This window comes from Macaca nemestrina, chromosome 5, assembly GCF_043159975.1.
Source record: "Macaca nemestrina isolate mMacNem1 chromosome 5, mMacNem.hap1, whole genome shotgun sequence".
Taxonomy (NCBI): domain Eukaryota; kingdom Metazoa; phylum Chordata; class Mammalia; order Primates; family Cercopithecidae; genus Macaca; species Macaca nemestrina.
The window spans coordinates 174,317,344-174,334,574 of record NC_092129.1 but is presented as its reverse complement, the minus strand read 5'-3'; the positions used below and the strand labels follow the sequence as shown (position 1 = coordinate 174,334,574).

General features: G+C 36.6%; 1 protein-coding gene across 1 annotated transcript in view; it reads right to left on the bottom strand.

Annotated features, from left to right (window-relative positions):
* Window positions 1-274: 274 nt before the first annotated feature.
* Window positions 275-17,231, bottom strand: part of LOC105487432 (uncharacterized) — a 143,614-nt gene continuing 126,657 nt past the window's right edge. Inside the window, exons 14-15 of the mRNA XM_071096134.1 lie at window positions 4,004-4,267; window positions 275-660 (exon numbers count right to left, since the gene is read on the bottom strand). Coding sequence (XP_070952235.1) covers window positions 409-660; window positions 4,004-4,267 — 516 coding nt within the window. The 3' untranslated portion in view covers window positions 275-408. The remainder of the gene's footprint in view (window positions 661-4,003; window positions 4,268-17,231) is intronic.

The following is a 17,231-nucleotide window of genomic DNA, read 5'->3' as shown; positions in this document are numbered from 1 at the left end:
TTTTTGTAGATTGACTATTTCAAAAAACTTTATTTGCTTATTTACTGCCTGACTAAACCAGTCCTGAAGACAAAGGCCAATAAAATAAACTATATTAATTGACAACTATTTTTCTGAAAATATGTTATCTTTCATAGCCAGTTTTTGGTTACCAGTCTTGTAAGCATGCAAGAAAAATTGAAATCTAAAAATAAGAACCAACAGAAGTCAAATTATGCCCCCTTAACAAGAACAACAAAAAAACTTTCAAAGCAATAAGGACGTGGAGAAAGACTTGTTTCAATGATGTTATTTTATATTTACGTATGTAATAGACAAAGTGATATAAAAACTAATATTCAAACATATTTAAAAAGAATGATAGTTTCTTATATTCGTAATATAATTTATACAACACGACGTGAAATACTAGCAATAGAATGCTGGGGAAAAAAAAGTCAACCAACCCTGAGAAGAGTATACCGTGGATTTAGCTTCTTCCTCATCCATTGAGGCACAAGCGTTCTTCTCTGTTTCTTTCTCTGAAAGGCCAGCTGTATTATCCACTCCTGATTCTGCTTTCTCTCCTTTAGCCATTAGGCAAACTGGAAATTCAGGGGAAAGTCGAGTATGGCTTTCGTGATTTTTTTGACCATCAAGATGCAAAGGAAGTTTGATGACCTATTAAGAGATCAATCTGTTATCTAAATTGTTGAAACTATTACATAGTTTTCATCTTTAAAAAAGAGACAATTTGAAAAAGCTAAAATATCAATAATAAATTCAGTTTTCCATACATTATATGCTTTTGTTTGGTTGCATTACAAAGAATGAAGGTTTTTTGCATTAACAAATTTACACAAGTGCTTCAGATAGTACCATTTGCTCTCTATATATTAGTTTCTCCTTTATTTCAGTTTATAATTTTTAAAATTTCTTCTTCCAAATAACACTATCTAACATTCATACTAGGAGAAAATTAGCAAATATTCATTCACTATTTACCATCTCCAAGAAATAATATTTTAAGTTCAACAAGAAATGACAAGATTGTAGAATCTAGCAGTGAATGAGTGCTCATTATACAATTTTTTCAATTTTTCTCTATGTTTAAAATTTTAATAGTAAAAGTGCTTGGAGACAGTAATGACACAAGAAGTGAAATATTCAGGAAAGTGAGGAATTGACAGACAAAGTTTCCTGGGAAAGAGTGACAGGCTATCTTTCTGACATCATTTTCACTGTTGCATCCTTACACACATGCTGTGGGGAGTCTCAGAGCTGTTGGCCAATCTCCTCTGGGATGCTCAGGGTTATTAGTCTGAGTACTATCCCTAATGACACCGTGAAAGAACACGTGAATTCATGGCTAAGCCACGTGACCTGGCTCTGCCAGCCCCTCGTTGACAGTATAAGTTTCTCCACACTGACTGACCCAGGAGAGAAATGTTCAGGATTCACCTGGATTGACTTGTTTCCTTTTTATCTTCCAACAGGGCATTGCAAAAAAACACTTTGCTGTTCCATCATCTGCATTACTTCTCTTTTCTCTTCCCAATTCCAACTTATTCTTTTCTGAGTAAATACAGCATTAACTTGTTCAAAAATGTTTGCATTTGAGAAAACTTATATTGGAAAAATCCACAACTTTTAGAATTTCACATAAGAGGAAACTGAGGTTTCCAGAAAAGAAGTTTTTTGTTTTTGTCCTCATGAGAGAGAAGGATCTACATGCCTACTTATTCTGCCTATAATCAGAAAATCATGCATCTTGCATGTTATTATTCTCATTAATAAGACTAACTTCCTCATGAAATGTTCAGAAGGAGAAAATTATTTTTATTGTCTATCAAATAAGAATGTTAGTGGACAATTGCACCCATTTCTAATGGATAAGGCCAGCTGAACTCTGCAAATAAATTATAGTATTCCTTATTTTTCTCTACAGAGTATTTTTAATAGAAAGTCAGAAAAAAACGAGGCAAATTTTAGTAATACGTTCAAATTCAAGTAGATTTTGGTCAAATCAAATTATTCTAATGCTGCTAAAATATACCCACTTTTCTTGACCTTGCAAATATTAAACACCACTTCGAATTTAACCTCAAATATATACTGTCTTTATGATGAATAACAGTACTACATAAATTGTCTTTTATAAAACAAAGCTGGTTCTGACTTTCCATCCCATAATTTATAGAACGCTGAATTTTAGGAAACAGTTAGTGAAAAAGTCAGTTAATAATTATAGATGTCTTCCACATGAGTTAGACCAAAATTTACTTATTTATTTATTTATTTATTTATTTATTTTGGGCCAGAGTTTCGCTCTTGTTGCCCAAGCTGGAGTGCAGTGGCGCGATCTTGGTTCACTGCAACCTCCACCTCCCAGGTTCAAGCGATTCTCCTGCCTCAGCCTCCTGAGTAGCTGGGATTACAGGCACCTGCCACCTCGCCCAGCTAATTTTTGTATTTTTAGTAGAGACAAAGTTTAACCATGTTGGTCAGGCTGGTCTCAAACTTCTGACCTCAGGTGATCCACCTGCCTCGGCCTCCCAAAGTGCTGAGATTACAGGCATAAGCCACCACACCCAGCTCAAACTTTACTTTCTTATGGCTATATTTATTTTGACTCTTGATATGGAATTCAGGTCACCAATTTTTAAAATATTTTCTTATGGATTTTCTATAGTTATCTTCAACCTTTAGATAAATTTTCAATTTTTTTTTTACATTCACTTATAATAGTCTTCCTTTTCAAGCTTATTTATATCAGCATTTCTGATTCTTAGAAGGTTTTAAAAAGTTCTGATGCCTGACACCCCACCACAAAACAACTAAATTAAAATATCTGAGACTAGAACCCAGGCAAAGGTATTTCTAAAACTTCCCACAGAATTCTAGTGTGCAATCAGATTTATCTTAGGATGGCACTATTTCCAAAATGAATAGACAGGTACATATTCATATAAACATTATTTTATTAATAGCATACCTGCACTGCCCCAACACGACATTTCAGCAAAACATTATAATGGAATTAGATAAGAAGAAAAAATGCCAGGTAATTCTACTCAAAGTAAATAGGAAACAGGAAGACCGTTGCTGATTTTAAGGATGAAATTACTTGTGCTTCCTGGGAACACCCAATTGAATAGTTCTATCAGTTAGGTAAGCAGATAGGTAGACAGACAGACAGACAGATACATTACATAGATATAAGTAAAACTTCAAACATGAAGGTGAAGAAGAACAATTTATGGCATTATATGACACAAAAAATCTGGGGAAAAACATCATAATCAGGAAGAATAAATTTGGGTACAAGGAACACACCATGAATGCACTGGAATGCTTATCCTTTTTGCATCCCTAGAGCAGGCAATGCCCAATGCACAATAGAAGCTCAGTAAACACTTTTTTTTTTTTTTTTGAGATAGGGTCTTGCTCTGTTGCCCAGGCTGGAGTGCAGTGGTGCGATCTCGGCTCACTGCGACCTCCGCCTCCTGGGTTCAAGTAATTCTCCTGCCTCGGCCTTTCAAGTAGCTGAGATTACAGGTGTGTGCCACCAAGCCTGGCTAGTTTTTGTAGCTTTTTAGTAGAGACAGGGTTTCACCATGTTGACTAGGCTGGTCTTGAACGCCTGGTATCAAGTGATTCACCTTGACAAGGAAACTTACCAGAGCTCCATCCCCACGTTGATGAGATGAAGCTGCACACTCTACCCCAGCAGTGACAGATTGTGAACTGAGACTTGAGTGGCAGCTCTGGCCCATTCACAACGCAGAAAATTTTATTAAATGATCTTTCGATTTCCCACTAATTCTATAATTTTATTCCTTTTTCCAAATATTGATTTAATCTGTATTATCAGAAATCAGCATTAAGATGTAACAACTTTTACCATTCTATGCCACTTTACTTATTAAATTTTCCAATGGCATGAAAGGAAGCTGAAGGCTAGAAAGAGGCAGCTTTAGAAAACATTTTAATTCCTTGCCACTTAAAAAATCATATTGCAAACCTGAAAATAGAGATTGCACAGCCAATGGTCCAAGTCCAGACAAATCAAATCTTCAATCTTCCTAAAGTTGCTGAGTTTCTGGTCATAATGTCCTCGGAGAAGGGGACACTTATATTTTCCCTCCACTGTATTAAAGTTGTTATCACACAAAGGGAACACTGCCCAGCCCACAGCCTGGTCCAGGCAAGCATATGTGCCATGAAGGAGAAAGAGTTCAAACAAGAAAGCCATGCCAGGGCTCACATTTTTCTTTTGAGGGAGCACCTATGAAAAATATTAAGAAAAGAGAAGATAGAGACGCTTGTGGTTTTAGAAACACGTTACATTCAGTGATGACTATACACAATTTAGAATTAAGTAAAACGTTGGTCTATACTCCTGTGGTTGGCCCTTGAAAACTCACCATTGGATGTCTTTACATTCACAGTCCTTCTAGCCCCAGGTAATTGAGCAACCATGAAAATGTGATCTACACAAATTTGACCCTGCCAGTTAAAGAGTCTAAACTTCATGCGTTTTAGAAATCAAGTTTGCAACATGTTAACTCACATAGTAGTCTGTGTTTTCATTTCATTCCTCTTTGATCGAGCTGGCACCTCTACTGTATAACTATTTCTATCTTCCATAAGAGTCATTGTTCTGAATGCCTGCCATTCATTTTTGTATCATTCACTTACCCAGCACAACTGCATCACACAGAACAAATGCTTTTTAAAAAGTTATTAAATACATTATCACAAATTATCCTACCCATAATAATAACTTGAATTATTATTCCAAAGTCCACCTCTGGAAGAATAAATAGAGTCCTACTTAATTTTGTGATTTTTCTGTTTATTTCAGTTGACACTATAATGCACATGCTGTATAAGTGAGTTGTCAGTGCCAAATAAATAGAACTGAATGTAAAGATGGGCGAAATAATCAGAATGACCAAGCCACTGATCAAGTCCCCAGATGTAGAGATGGAGCCTATTCCATGACCTTAAAACAAAATTTAGAGAAATGTAAGACACAAACAATTGTTTTTAAAAACTGAGTTACAGCCTTCGATTTCTTTTTAGAATTTTGTGTGGATAATTACAAGTAGACAAAGATTGGAACTTAGACTATGTTTAAACACATATTTAACCAAAAGTGTGTAGGTATATTGTATATTATTTTTACAAATATTCCAAGACTTAGTTTAGGTATAAAATGAAACAGAGGCATCTGTTGAAAAATGCCATAACCTTGTGGCAGCTGCTATTAAACCATTAACAGGATCAGGTTTTATTTAAACCAGATTTATCATTTTTTTACAACAGCCTATGGGAAAGCTAAAAACACTAGGCACAAATCACTGACAAAAGAGAACCTTATTCAAGCTGTACTTTTCATTTGGCTAGTTGGCTGTGAGTAACCTTTGTGATACGAGAATAAAAGTTGAATTGGGAGAAGGAGTCAGAATCCTGTTTTGGGCCATCATTTAAAAATCAAGTTGAACTGATACTATCGACAATAATTTCATCTATTTTTAGCCCTGCATTTAGAAGTGAAAACTAGAGCCCCTGTTACACTAAACTCCTATGTATTCAGCTATACATTCAAAGTAGATGAATTAAGAATTTGTCCAGTACTGACTCAATTCTATCATTAATTTTGTTGCGGTCTTAGGAAGTCACTTCTTTTACATACAAGTTTCCATGCATTTGAGTTCTCTCTCAATAAAAAACAAAGCTATAAATATCTTCTTCTCAAAGTTAATGTAATCATCCACTTAGTAAATACAAACGTTCGGCCGGGCACGGTGGCTCAAGCCTGTAATCCCAGCACTTTGGGAGGCCGAGACGGGCGGATCACGAGGTCAGGAGATCGAGACCATCCTGGCTGACACGGTGAAACCCCGTCTCTACTAAAAAATACAAAAAACTAGCCGGGCGAGGTGGCGGGCGCCTGTAGTCCCAGCTACTCGGGAGGCTGAGGCAGGAGAATGGCGTAAACCCGGGAGGCGGAGCTTGCAGTGAGCTGAGATCCGGCCACTGCACTCCAGCCTGGGGGACAGAGCGAGACTCCGTCTCAAAAAAAAAAAAAAAAAAAAAAATACAAACGTTCCCAGAAAATATGACATGTGCCTTTATAAAATTTATTTATTCTAGGACCATCCCAACCACTTCTAAGATGACTTAGTAATAGTTCATTTTAATAAACAGAAAAATAGCATAGTCAAGGTTAAAATACATCTGTGAACATGTAAAGCAGCAGCATCATTTTTTTGAGTATGTGAGAAATAGTTCAAGGCTACCAAGCACAATAATAAATACCATGCAGTCCTGTGTCACCTCAAGAGGAACTCCATCTCAACGTGTTCTACAAGATGGGGGAGTCACATGCAACTACCCTGACAGCCCCTAAAATAGTTAAGCATGTGAACAAGACCACACCTAGTCACCGATACTGAGAAGGAAAATGAAAGCCATAAATTGTTAACTAAAGGAAATGACTTTATCTGATAACAGTTGTAGTTTTTCGTTTGGTGCCTTTCCTTGGCTGCATATTGTAGGAGAAATCTTCTGCCCTGCAGTATGTAGCTTGTAATTCATTCGTTTCCTCTTTGGCGAGAAAGGCCACTAAATTTCAGCGTACTTTGCAGAGGATCCTTTTCACAAATCTGAGTACTTCCATAGCTATCCCATGATGATTTTTCAGTAGCTTTGTAGTTAAATACCATATGTTAAGAAAAATATATGTGTTGGTCTCCCCCAACTATCAATGCCCTCCGTCAGGAGAGTCCTGGTAGGTGGCGATTATAATAGCCTCAGAGTCCCTTAATTTAGTGAATGCCATGAAGAACGCCTCTGTGATGCTGCTCCTCTCCCTCCTCCCACCCTCCACCTTCAAGTACTGGGCTGAATACCTGAGTGATGAAATAATCTGTACAACAAACCCCCACGACACGAGTTTACCTATGTAAAAAATCTTCACATGAACCCCCAAACCTAAAATAAAAGTTAAAAGAGAAGAGTACCCCTCTGGAAGGAAGAGCTGCTGCAAAGCTGAATTCCACTGCATAGCATAAGGGTGATACAGTTGATCTTCCATATTGCAAAAGGTACATGTGAAAGGTGAGTGGAGAAAAAACGGAATCCAAGAAGCAAACGGGAATTTGGAAGTCTTACTGTTAAATGGAGGATTGGAAGAGAAGGTAAAATTCCTTACACTTTAAAAATGTAAAGGATAGGCCGGGTGTGGTGGCTCACACCTGTAATCCCGGCACTTTGGGAGGCCGAGGCAGGGCAGATCATGAGGTCAAGAGATCAAGACCATCCTGGCTAACATGGTGAAATCCCGTCTCTACCAAAAATACAAAAAATTAGCCCAGCGTGGTGGTGGGCACCTGTAGTCCCAGCTACTCGGGAGGCTGAGGCCGAAGAATGGGGTGAACCTGGGAGGCGGAGCTTGCAGTGAGCCGAGATCAGGCCACTGCACTCCAGCCTGGGCAACACAGTAAGACTCCGTCTCAAAAAAAAAAAAAAAAAACTGTAAAGGATACACTTTTAAACTACTTTTAGGTATACTTTTAAATTAAAGCACTCCAGAGAGGACTAGAGTAAATGCAAAAATGATAACCATGCACATTCACAAAACATTGTTCATTTTTCTGGACTTTTGGATTTTTGGTAATGATTATTATTTTTACAGAAAATAAGTATACTAAGTGATTTCAAAAATCAGAGAGCCTTCAAGGTCCTGCTTCCGGTTATGATGAAGATGATCAAAAGTAACCAACACTTCCATCATAAAAAGGAAACAAATCAGTTAAATTACAAAATTGTATTTTTAACCCATTGGGAAACTGGGGACACAAAGAAATTTAGAGGAAACTAAATCTCATAGAGGGATCAGCCCTTCCTATATGAACTAGGATAGAGGCAGCTTTAATCCCAGGAAACAGGTGAGGAAGCAGACCAGTCACTGGGTAGACTACTTTGCAGGGGAAAGAGAAACTGGCTGAACTTTTAACCATCATGGGCTCTTATGGAACACTGAAAACATATCAGCCTCAGACAAAGAGCAAGTTCTCACTATTTACCAATTCTCAACCGTGGGACTTTTAACAAGTGCTCAGCAGCATGTGGGCAATTGAGTCTAGATAGGGAGCAAAAAGAGATTTCCAGTGGCACAGAAATCCTGGGACAGCACTGGAGAGCAGAGCAGAATGTTAGTTACATGGTGCATGGATAAGCAAGCCCAGCTGGAAGGAGGGACCTTTTACAGCTTAAAGCTTTGGAAACTGGTAGTAAATTAAAACTAACTAAAGCTATAAACTCAACCCCAACTAAGCTCAATTCCTAATTTGATCAGAGAGATCAGCCCTTGTGGAGGAGAAATATTTTCCACTCCAGTCTCTGTAATTGGCTTATATACAATATCTGGCATCTAATACACAACTGTGAGACATCCATGGAAGGAGGAAAATGTGATGCATGAACAAAAGAAAACCAATCAATGAAACCAACCCACAAATGGCCGGATGTTGGAACTAACTAAGACTACAATCATTACAAATAGGACCCAAAATTAGAGGAAAAGATAGAAATAACTGAAAAAGTTTTGAATAGCTCAGAAAAGAATTTTTAAAATGTTTAGAACAGAAATCTAAAGTATTTGAAATAATAAAATTATTAAATGGGCATAACAGCAGAAATGGACACAACAGAAAAAGGATATGTGAACTCTAACAGAGGTCAATAGAAATTATTCCAACTGAGGCATAAAGTCAAAAAGAATAAAAAAAGTAAAATAGACTACAGCATGAAAGAATTGTGGGGCAGTAATAAACAGTCTAACACACATACATTTGGAATCCTAAAATGAGAAGAGAAAGATGATAGTTCAGGAAAAAGTATTTGAAGAGATAATGGCTGAGAATTTTCCAAAATTGATGAAAGACATCAATCTACAAAACCAGAAGCTCAGAAAATCTTAAGCAGAAGAAATACAAAGAAAATACCACCCAGGCATATCATAATCAAACTGATTGAAAATCAAAGATAAGGAGAAATCATAAAGACCCATCAATGATACCTAACAAAAAAACTCATTAATGACTGTCAAAGGAACACACTTAGACAAGTATCCATATTTCCTTATCATGAAATTCTGAATTTAATATAAAATATTATAAATCATATGGTAAAATCTAACTTTTACTTCTTTGCCCTGCTTCTTTCCTCTGGTAACATAAAGTTACTTTTATTTCTGGCACTGCACAAAAGGTCTCCAGAAACTTGGTTTATTATAAGTTCTACTTTTGGTTGTTTTTTGCCTGACATCATATATTTACCATATAAATGGTAATTCCTTAGCATCATATTCAGGACCCTAATGCAGTATCATAGCAATCTAAATTTCTAATTTTGTCTCCTCTTAAACACATACTTAAATACATATTAACATGTATAATACATATCATATTAAATATTGTCAAAATTATTTTTCAAATGCCTGTACACATACACACACACACACAGAGAGAGAGAGAAAATTATTTTCTCACGAAAGCCTATTCATCAGGAAATTCTTCTTCCTCCCCCAAGGTATTTTGCTCATTATGATCAAGGAATCTTGTCTTCAGTTTGGACAAGACCTTCGAGGTTATTATTTCTAATCCACAGGTTCTCAAGCAAACACACAGGCAGAGACACTGATAGGACCCAGACACAGACCCAAGGATGGTGTGTCAGACAAGGAGAATCGGAACTAAACTCAAGGATATCTTCCAAGTCTGACATTCTATGAGGAATAGGGATAGTCAACACAGCAAATCAGTATACTTAATGTGCATTAGAAATAACAAAATTTTCTCTTTGAGGCAGACAATTCTGAATACCTGAGTGGGAACTGAAGCCACAGAATAGAGTCATCTAGGTTATCCCCTGAAAGTTTCATAGAACCATTACTGTTTTTTCCATTCTTTCAGTCCAGAAAAATAAATAGGTAACTCAGCTCTAATCTCCAGTCTTTCTGCTATAAGATAAGAAAAAGTAGCTATTCTTAGAAACCTGTCTTGGCCTAGGGATCAAGAACACAGGGTAGTAACAACTACAACTGTCATTGCTTCTAAACAGAAGAGAGAGATTCTTACTTCCTATACCATGGGAAAACCAGCATTCTCATGTCAAATCTAGTAGTTCCCGGTTCCTGTTTTAGGAAATTTACTTTTTTGGTTCCTTAATTTTAAAAATTAGTATAATATCAACAGTTAAGTTTCATTCCCTAAGTGCAAGACACTTTTTGAAAGCATTTTATCCTTATTAACTCAATAGCCACTACAATCCTAGAAAGTAGATTCTATAGACTCAATTTTACAAATAACACAACTGGGGGAAGGTCCAAGGTCATACAAAACGATGTGGAGGTTAGAGCTGGGATCTGATTTTAGGCAATCTGCACCAGTCAGTCATGCTAAGCTTCCTGAATGTAGGAGGAAACAACCCACCTTGGATTCATGGTGAGAGACCTCAAGGTCATTCTGCTCTATCCTATTTACTGCTTTTCCTGATTCCTACAAACTGAGAAGCCGGGGCTCCCCTTCCAGATATTTCTCTCTATCTAGCCAGTTCTCTCCTAAATTGCTCGGTTCGACTGCAGGTAACCAAAACAGACAAATTGCCTATCAAGAAAAAGCATTTTTACTACAATAAAATCCTACTATCAGGGATTCTTAAAGAATAAGTCTTTCTAAAGGGCTAAGTTTACCAGTTAGCTTACAAATGAATAATTCTGAATGAAAATTTTCCTTAAATGAGGGGCACAATTCCATGATCTCTCAAACCTAAAGTCCCGGAATCTAATTTTACAATTTCTCAACAACTAATTTAATTATTTGAGAAGCACCAACAATCATACTGTGATGTTTTCAAGACCCTAAGCTCTCAGTCTCAGAAATTTAGTTTGTAAAACAATTACCCATGAGTCATTATTGAAAGTGTAGACTTCCCAGACCTCACGCTTACCTTGAATTAGTAAGTCTGGGGTGGGGCTTGGTACTCTGAATTTTAACAAGAATGTAAGGTAATTGTGAATCAGATGGTCTTTCAGCCCACACCTTCCTGAGAATCACCACCCAGTATGGACACAAAGATAAGCAAGCCAGGTTTGTGAGTCCTTGATCATATGTTGGATCTCCTACTGCTTACGACAACTACATTTCTGCCTAAAATCTAATTGAGTCATACCTGGATAATTACTGGTTAAGCAATATGACCTTTCCACCATTTTCCATCAAAAATGACTGAAATCAAGAAGAAATATATGATATGTCATCTCATTATATTACAATTCCATTACCTGACCTCAACCTCAGTATGTCATAACTCATCTCTTCACATGCTACTCAGATGTTCAACTACAAATATTTCACTCTAGAGAGATGGAAAAAATCTAATTGAATATTTTAATTTAGAAAGTTCAGTTCTGGGATTCTCCTCCTCTCTCTCACTTTTTTTTTTTTTTTTTTTTTGACTGTGAAAACAAAAAGTCAAATTTTCTTTTAGTTTCTCCTTGTTAGGCAAAAGATAGATCTTTCCCTTCATTGTCCCTGAGACTTGAACACATTGGGGAAAAATTGGGCACAGCCCATTACTTTTACAAACTCCAGTGAGTGAGCCTCAATGCACAAAAAGATGGCATTTTTGAACATCTGCAGCCTGATTAGATCAAAGACCAACAAATTAACCACAAATGGCTTTACAAGGAGCATGGAAATATATCATTTGGAAAGGAGAAAACTTTTGGCAATAATTGCTCATCAACGTTTTCCCTTTAGGCAGCCCACATTGCACCAAAGATATCTAGCAATGAAGTTAATGCCTGTGCAGCATTTTATATTTTACAAAGCTCTTACATGCACATTATCACATTTGATGTGCACGTCAACCTTGTTACGCTGCTGACATTAGCCCATTTTACAGGTGATTGAAAAAAAATGATTTAGGAAAGTAATGACTTGCTCATGTTTCTCCAGCTACTGAATTGAGTTGGCTATATCAAAACCCCCATCTCTGACTTTACTGTTTCCCTCCAATCATTCATGCTCATTTATTAAATCTCAATTTTGCATTTAGACACCACTTTTGGCACTGAGGATAAAAATAATTGAGTGAGACAAAAAGCTTTCTACTCTCACTGAGTATACTCTGATAGGAAAGAGAATACGCAATAGACAAATATATATGAGACCTTATCAGTAGTGATAAATGTTTAGCCTATCACAATTGATATTGAAATAATGAAAATAAATAGCAATGGACTAGAAAATTACTAGAGGAGGGGGCTATTCTGTTAAGAAACTCTTGCCTAAGGAAGCAACCCTTACCCTGAGAACTGCCATGTCAAGGTGTGAGAGAAAACCCTACTAGGCAAGAAGCAGTAATGAATTCAGTGGCCCTGCAGCAAGAAATGAGCTTAGTGTGTTCAGAGAATGACGGTGAGGCTGAAATAAAATACACAAGCAAAAAACTAGAATGCAATGAAAGCAGATAATGGGATAGAGGCCAGATCGTACACTCTTTGAAGGCCCAGGTAAGGCATTTGGATCTTATTATAGATGCAGTGAAGATCTAAATGCAATGGAAAATCTTGAGCAGAGGCTGGATATGACCTGATTTGCAGTTTGCTAAATTGACCTTTATTGGTCCCAGAGTTTAGTGATGATTTTGTTCGAACATAAATCTGTTTTTTGCCACCACCATAAGCTTTGAGAGCCTCATCAGTTCAAAGTCATTGACTATTGCTTTATATATGTATGAGAAAGATGATGGGAAAAGATAGCCAGGCCCATCCTTTGCAATTAACAGGCAGTGTGACCTTGGAAAAATTCTTTGCCCTACTCAGTCCTTCGTGACTTCACTCAGTGTTCATAGGAGAATTAATGCCTTAAAAGTAATTGTAAAGCATTTTGTATGGATGTCGAAATATTAAAGCATATTCCCTCTGAATGTGAGTGAGTTCAAATATAGAAGCAAGTTCCTCCTCTTTAGAGAATTCAGAATGATTTGATTGTTGAATTGCATGCCAAGTGAACAAGAACTACTATTTTGTAACTGGGGCATTCTTAACTCTGAATACATTGGATGTGAACAGATGTAGAGAACAGACACAAAGGACAAAGATGAATTTATGGCATTATAAAAGCATTCCCAATAAAATTAAAAATGTGAATCTGCATAAAACACCAAAGATGTTTTAAAGTAAAAAAAAAAAAAAAATTTCATCTAAAAGGTAGTCAATAGTTGTTTCTTTTACAACTTCAATGTGACTCTGGTAAGTCTTAGAATTGTTCATTTAAAAAATATTTATTAAGACAGATGCCTTTCTAGTTTCTGATGATACAGAAGTTAACAAAACACCAAAGTCCCTGCTCTCAGGAATCTTACATTCTGGTGCTGCCAAGTATTCTTAAGATTGAATGACCACCTGTCAATGTCATGCAATGTGACAGCTTCTTTTCTGAACGTTATTACTACATAATACAGAGCATATCCTTTGAGAGACAGAAAGCAGAGACTGGAAAGGAAGAGAAAGTTGGCTTTAGAAATAGAAAAAAATCTGATAGAAATACAAAGAAAAAGGGTAGAAATTGGTGGGTAATTTGCAGATATGAAAAACCAATATATCAGTGATTTCTGCTTCCTTTAGGGCATGTTGTGAACGTTGATGTTGGGCTGAGGAGTCATTCATATGTGGACTTAAGTTCAGCTTCAAACATCTGAGCAAGTTCTCATTTCTGAAACCTCAGTTTTTCTCACCTGCAAAATGGGTTTAATAATGAATTGGGTCATGTGATGTTAGCATTGATAGTATATATCAAGTGCAGAGTGACGTAATTGGCACACTACAGGCACTCAGTAAATGGTACTCTCTCACTCCTCCCAGAGAATAAGTGATACAGTGACTTTCTGTACCCATTGCCTTGAAACCTCTCACATCACCCAGCAGCAAGTAATGTAGACAAAAGTAGCATCAAATTTAGTGTAAACTGAGTTTTCTCAAAGGCGAGAATTAAGAAAGGATTGACTGAGACTTTTGTAAGAAATGTTTTGAAAGACTGTAGAAAGTTAACATACAGAGGAAGGCAGAGAACATTGTACATGAAGGACTATTGTTATAAAAATAACTATAGCTGCCAGTTATTTCCTACATGCAATCTACTATGCTAAAGAGCTGATACATCACATTATTTGATGCTCATAAAACCCCTATGAATTAGATATTAGATTCTCATTTCACAGATGAGAAAACTGAGGCCAGGGATTTTTTAAAAAAATAATTTTCCTAAAGTATTGATTGCTAGTAAGTAGTAGAACCAGGATTCCAACTCTGGTCAGCCTCACTCTAAAGATGTGCTCTTAATTACTACACTTTGGGTCAAGTTTTCATTTGTTCTCATGGGGGCAAGGGGCAAGAGAGTGGGGTGTCCCTTTGCTTGACCAGAGAGGCACATGTGCAGCAGCAGTTGGAAGCAAGTTGGGGGGTGAGTTGGGAGAGGCCATGGCTGGAAGTAGGATGCCCCATGACTGTCCATGTCATTGACGAAGGGCCACTGGTAATCAAGAGTCTCCCAAGTCCGAGGTCCCCTTAACCAGCAGAAGTGACCCTTTTAAGAACTAACACAAAGGGCCTTCCTCCAACTGATATAATGAAAAACTTTCTAAAGCTGCACAATATAATATATTCAGAGCTCTCCATTATTAATGGTAATAACCAATAATCAATAAAAGCAATCATGTGCCAGTCTAGTTTTACTAAGACTGTTCCTTCCTATGAGTTATTAAAATCATTTCAATTCTTAGATATTAAATGTCACACAGAAAATAACCTCTTGTAAAATGTTGGGTTCATCATATTTTAAGAATTAATACTTTAGGTCATTTTAATCAGTTTCTGATATATGCAGTTTTCAGGAAGCACCTCAGGGAAGAACATGGTGGCCATGACTAATAATGACAAGAATATGAACTATATTCTTCATATACATATTGGACTTGGAGCATTACTGAAGTACTTGACCGTCTTAAGTATTTAGGAAGCTTTAAATAAAAAATAAATTTGCCTATTTCACTGAAATTGAGCATCCTTTTTTCGGGCATAAAACTTCAAACTTATTAATTTTATGGCTATATTTTAAAGTGAGTGCCAGTCCCAGCTAGATGACTATATGATAAGTGTCTTAAAATTTCAAGAAAAGGCACTAAATTTTTCACAGTATTTGTGTTTCATTCTCAGTGTAATAAAAATATGCCACCCTTTTAATAATGAATAATAGATTCTCAGTTTGATTTACATGAATGGATTAAATGTCATGTTTGAAAAGTTGCTATTTTATTCATATTGGATTTCCCTCCAGTAAAACAAAAATGGTACCCATCCACTACTGTAATAATGACACCTTGCCACACTGATATATACATATTAATTGGCTGGTAAACTTTTAAAAAATTCTATAGATCCACAAAATAATCTAACAGCACAGGAAGTTTCAGTAAGATTTTCTCTGAGGTACCTATGTGCCTACAATTACCCAGAACCTCCATTAATGTAGCTAAATGAAAGGAACAGGGGAGCCAGGCACCCCTCCTATCACAGATTAAGTTCATTTCAGCGATGCCAGATTCACATGTTGATTTCTAAAAGGTTGAAGTCTTTTGTGACTCCTCCTTTCTTACCAGAAAATGAACAATTTATTGTCACCAGATTTTCATGAGCCCCTCCTGTATTTGTAAGAAAGGGCTGCCATAACAAAGTACTATACACTGGGTGCCTTAAGTAACAAAAATCTATGTTCTCAAAATTCTAGAAACCAGAATTCCAAGCCCAAGTTGTTGGCAAGGCTGGTTTCTCCTGAGGCCTCTGTCCTTGGCTTGCCGATGGCCATCTTGTTCCTGTCTCCTCACACGGGCTTCCCTCTGTGTGCATCTGTGTCCTAATCTCTTCTTCTACGGGCACCATTCATATCGGATTAGGGCAAAGAAAAGCAAACTTTTCCTTTCTTACTGGGTCTAAAAACTTCACTAGTTTTAGAAAGGAAGGATTTAAGATATCAAAATATAAATATTGTTCATTTACAGCAATTCATATATCCTTTCAAACAATGTAATCATGGACCTGATATGAAGGGGAAGAACAACAACATACTTTAGTTAACCAAAACTTCATTGAAGGTGTATATTAGAGTTTTGTTTATGGTTTTTTAAAGCTAGTTTGTTTTAAGTTAAACATTATTTTACTCCTTCAGCATGTCAGGCACTGAACTGCATTATCACATTTACTCTGACCTAGTACCCTACTGGTGGTGACATCATAAGATTAAGGAGATGGAGCTTATTGTGATGACTATTTTGCAGTTGAGATGGGGGAGGCACAGGTAGATTGAGAAACAGCTGCTGTTACTCACATTGCTAAGTTGGTTTTAGAGCCAGAATTCTAGTCAGGTTATAAAACACACACTGAATCACCATTCTGCCTTATCTCGGACTATAGTGTTTAGCCCTTACATTTAAATATACAAAAATAAACTTCTGTGATAACATTCCCAAAAGATTTTATTAGTAATTAAATTGATTTTATTCTCTTTGTCCAAAGAAAAAGCCTCATCTGATCACAAATAATTAAACAGTAGAACTTCTTGAAAGTTAGAGACTAATAAATCTCCATATTCTGTCATAAGGAAGCCTGGGTGGCCACATTCTGTTCTCTGAGATCTCCGTTCCAGTAACTTCTTTGCTATGGTGTGTGCTTTAATACCATCCATATGATGGCATCTGTTTACTTCTTCCTCAAGGAATCCTCAAGATTGCATAATTTAGTGTAAGCAAAATCATTTTTTGCCTTTAAACTAGCAGTCATTAAATTTCATCATTCACACACTGACATGTGATCCAAAAAAACAGATGTACTTATCAAATAAAATGGGGTTAAGTACCATTAAAATTAAATATTTTTTTTCCTTTGGCTGACATAGGCACTCAATCCAAGACATGATTTTATTTTCTTTGTGGTGTGGGATAATGTGAAAAATGAAATCTGTAACCCTAAATTGAAGGAAATCAGAGTCTTAATGGAATCACTAAAGAAACTGTTCCGGAATTATATATCTTTCCAGAAATAATAACCCTGTAATGTCAGCAAATTTGGAGTCAGCCTGGGTTACCCACTGCATACAGCAGGCTCTGGTCATGTTCATTAA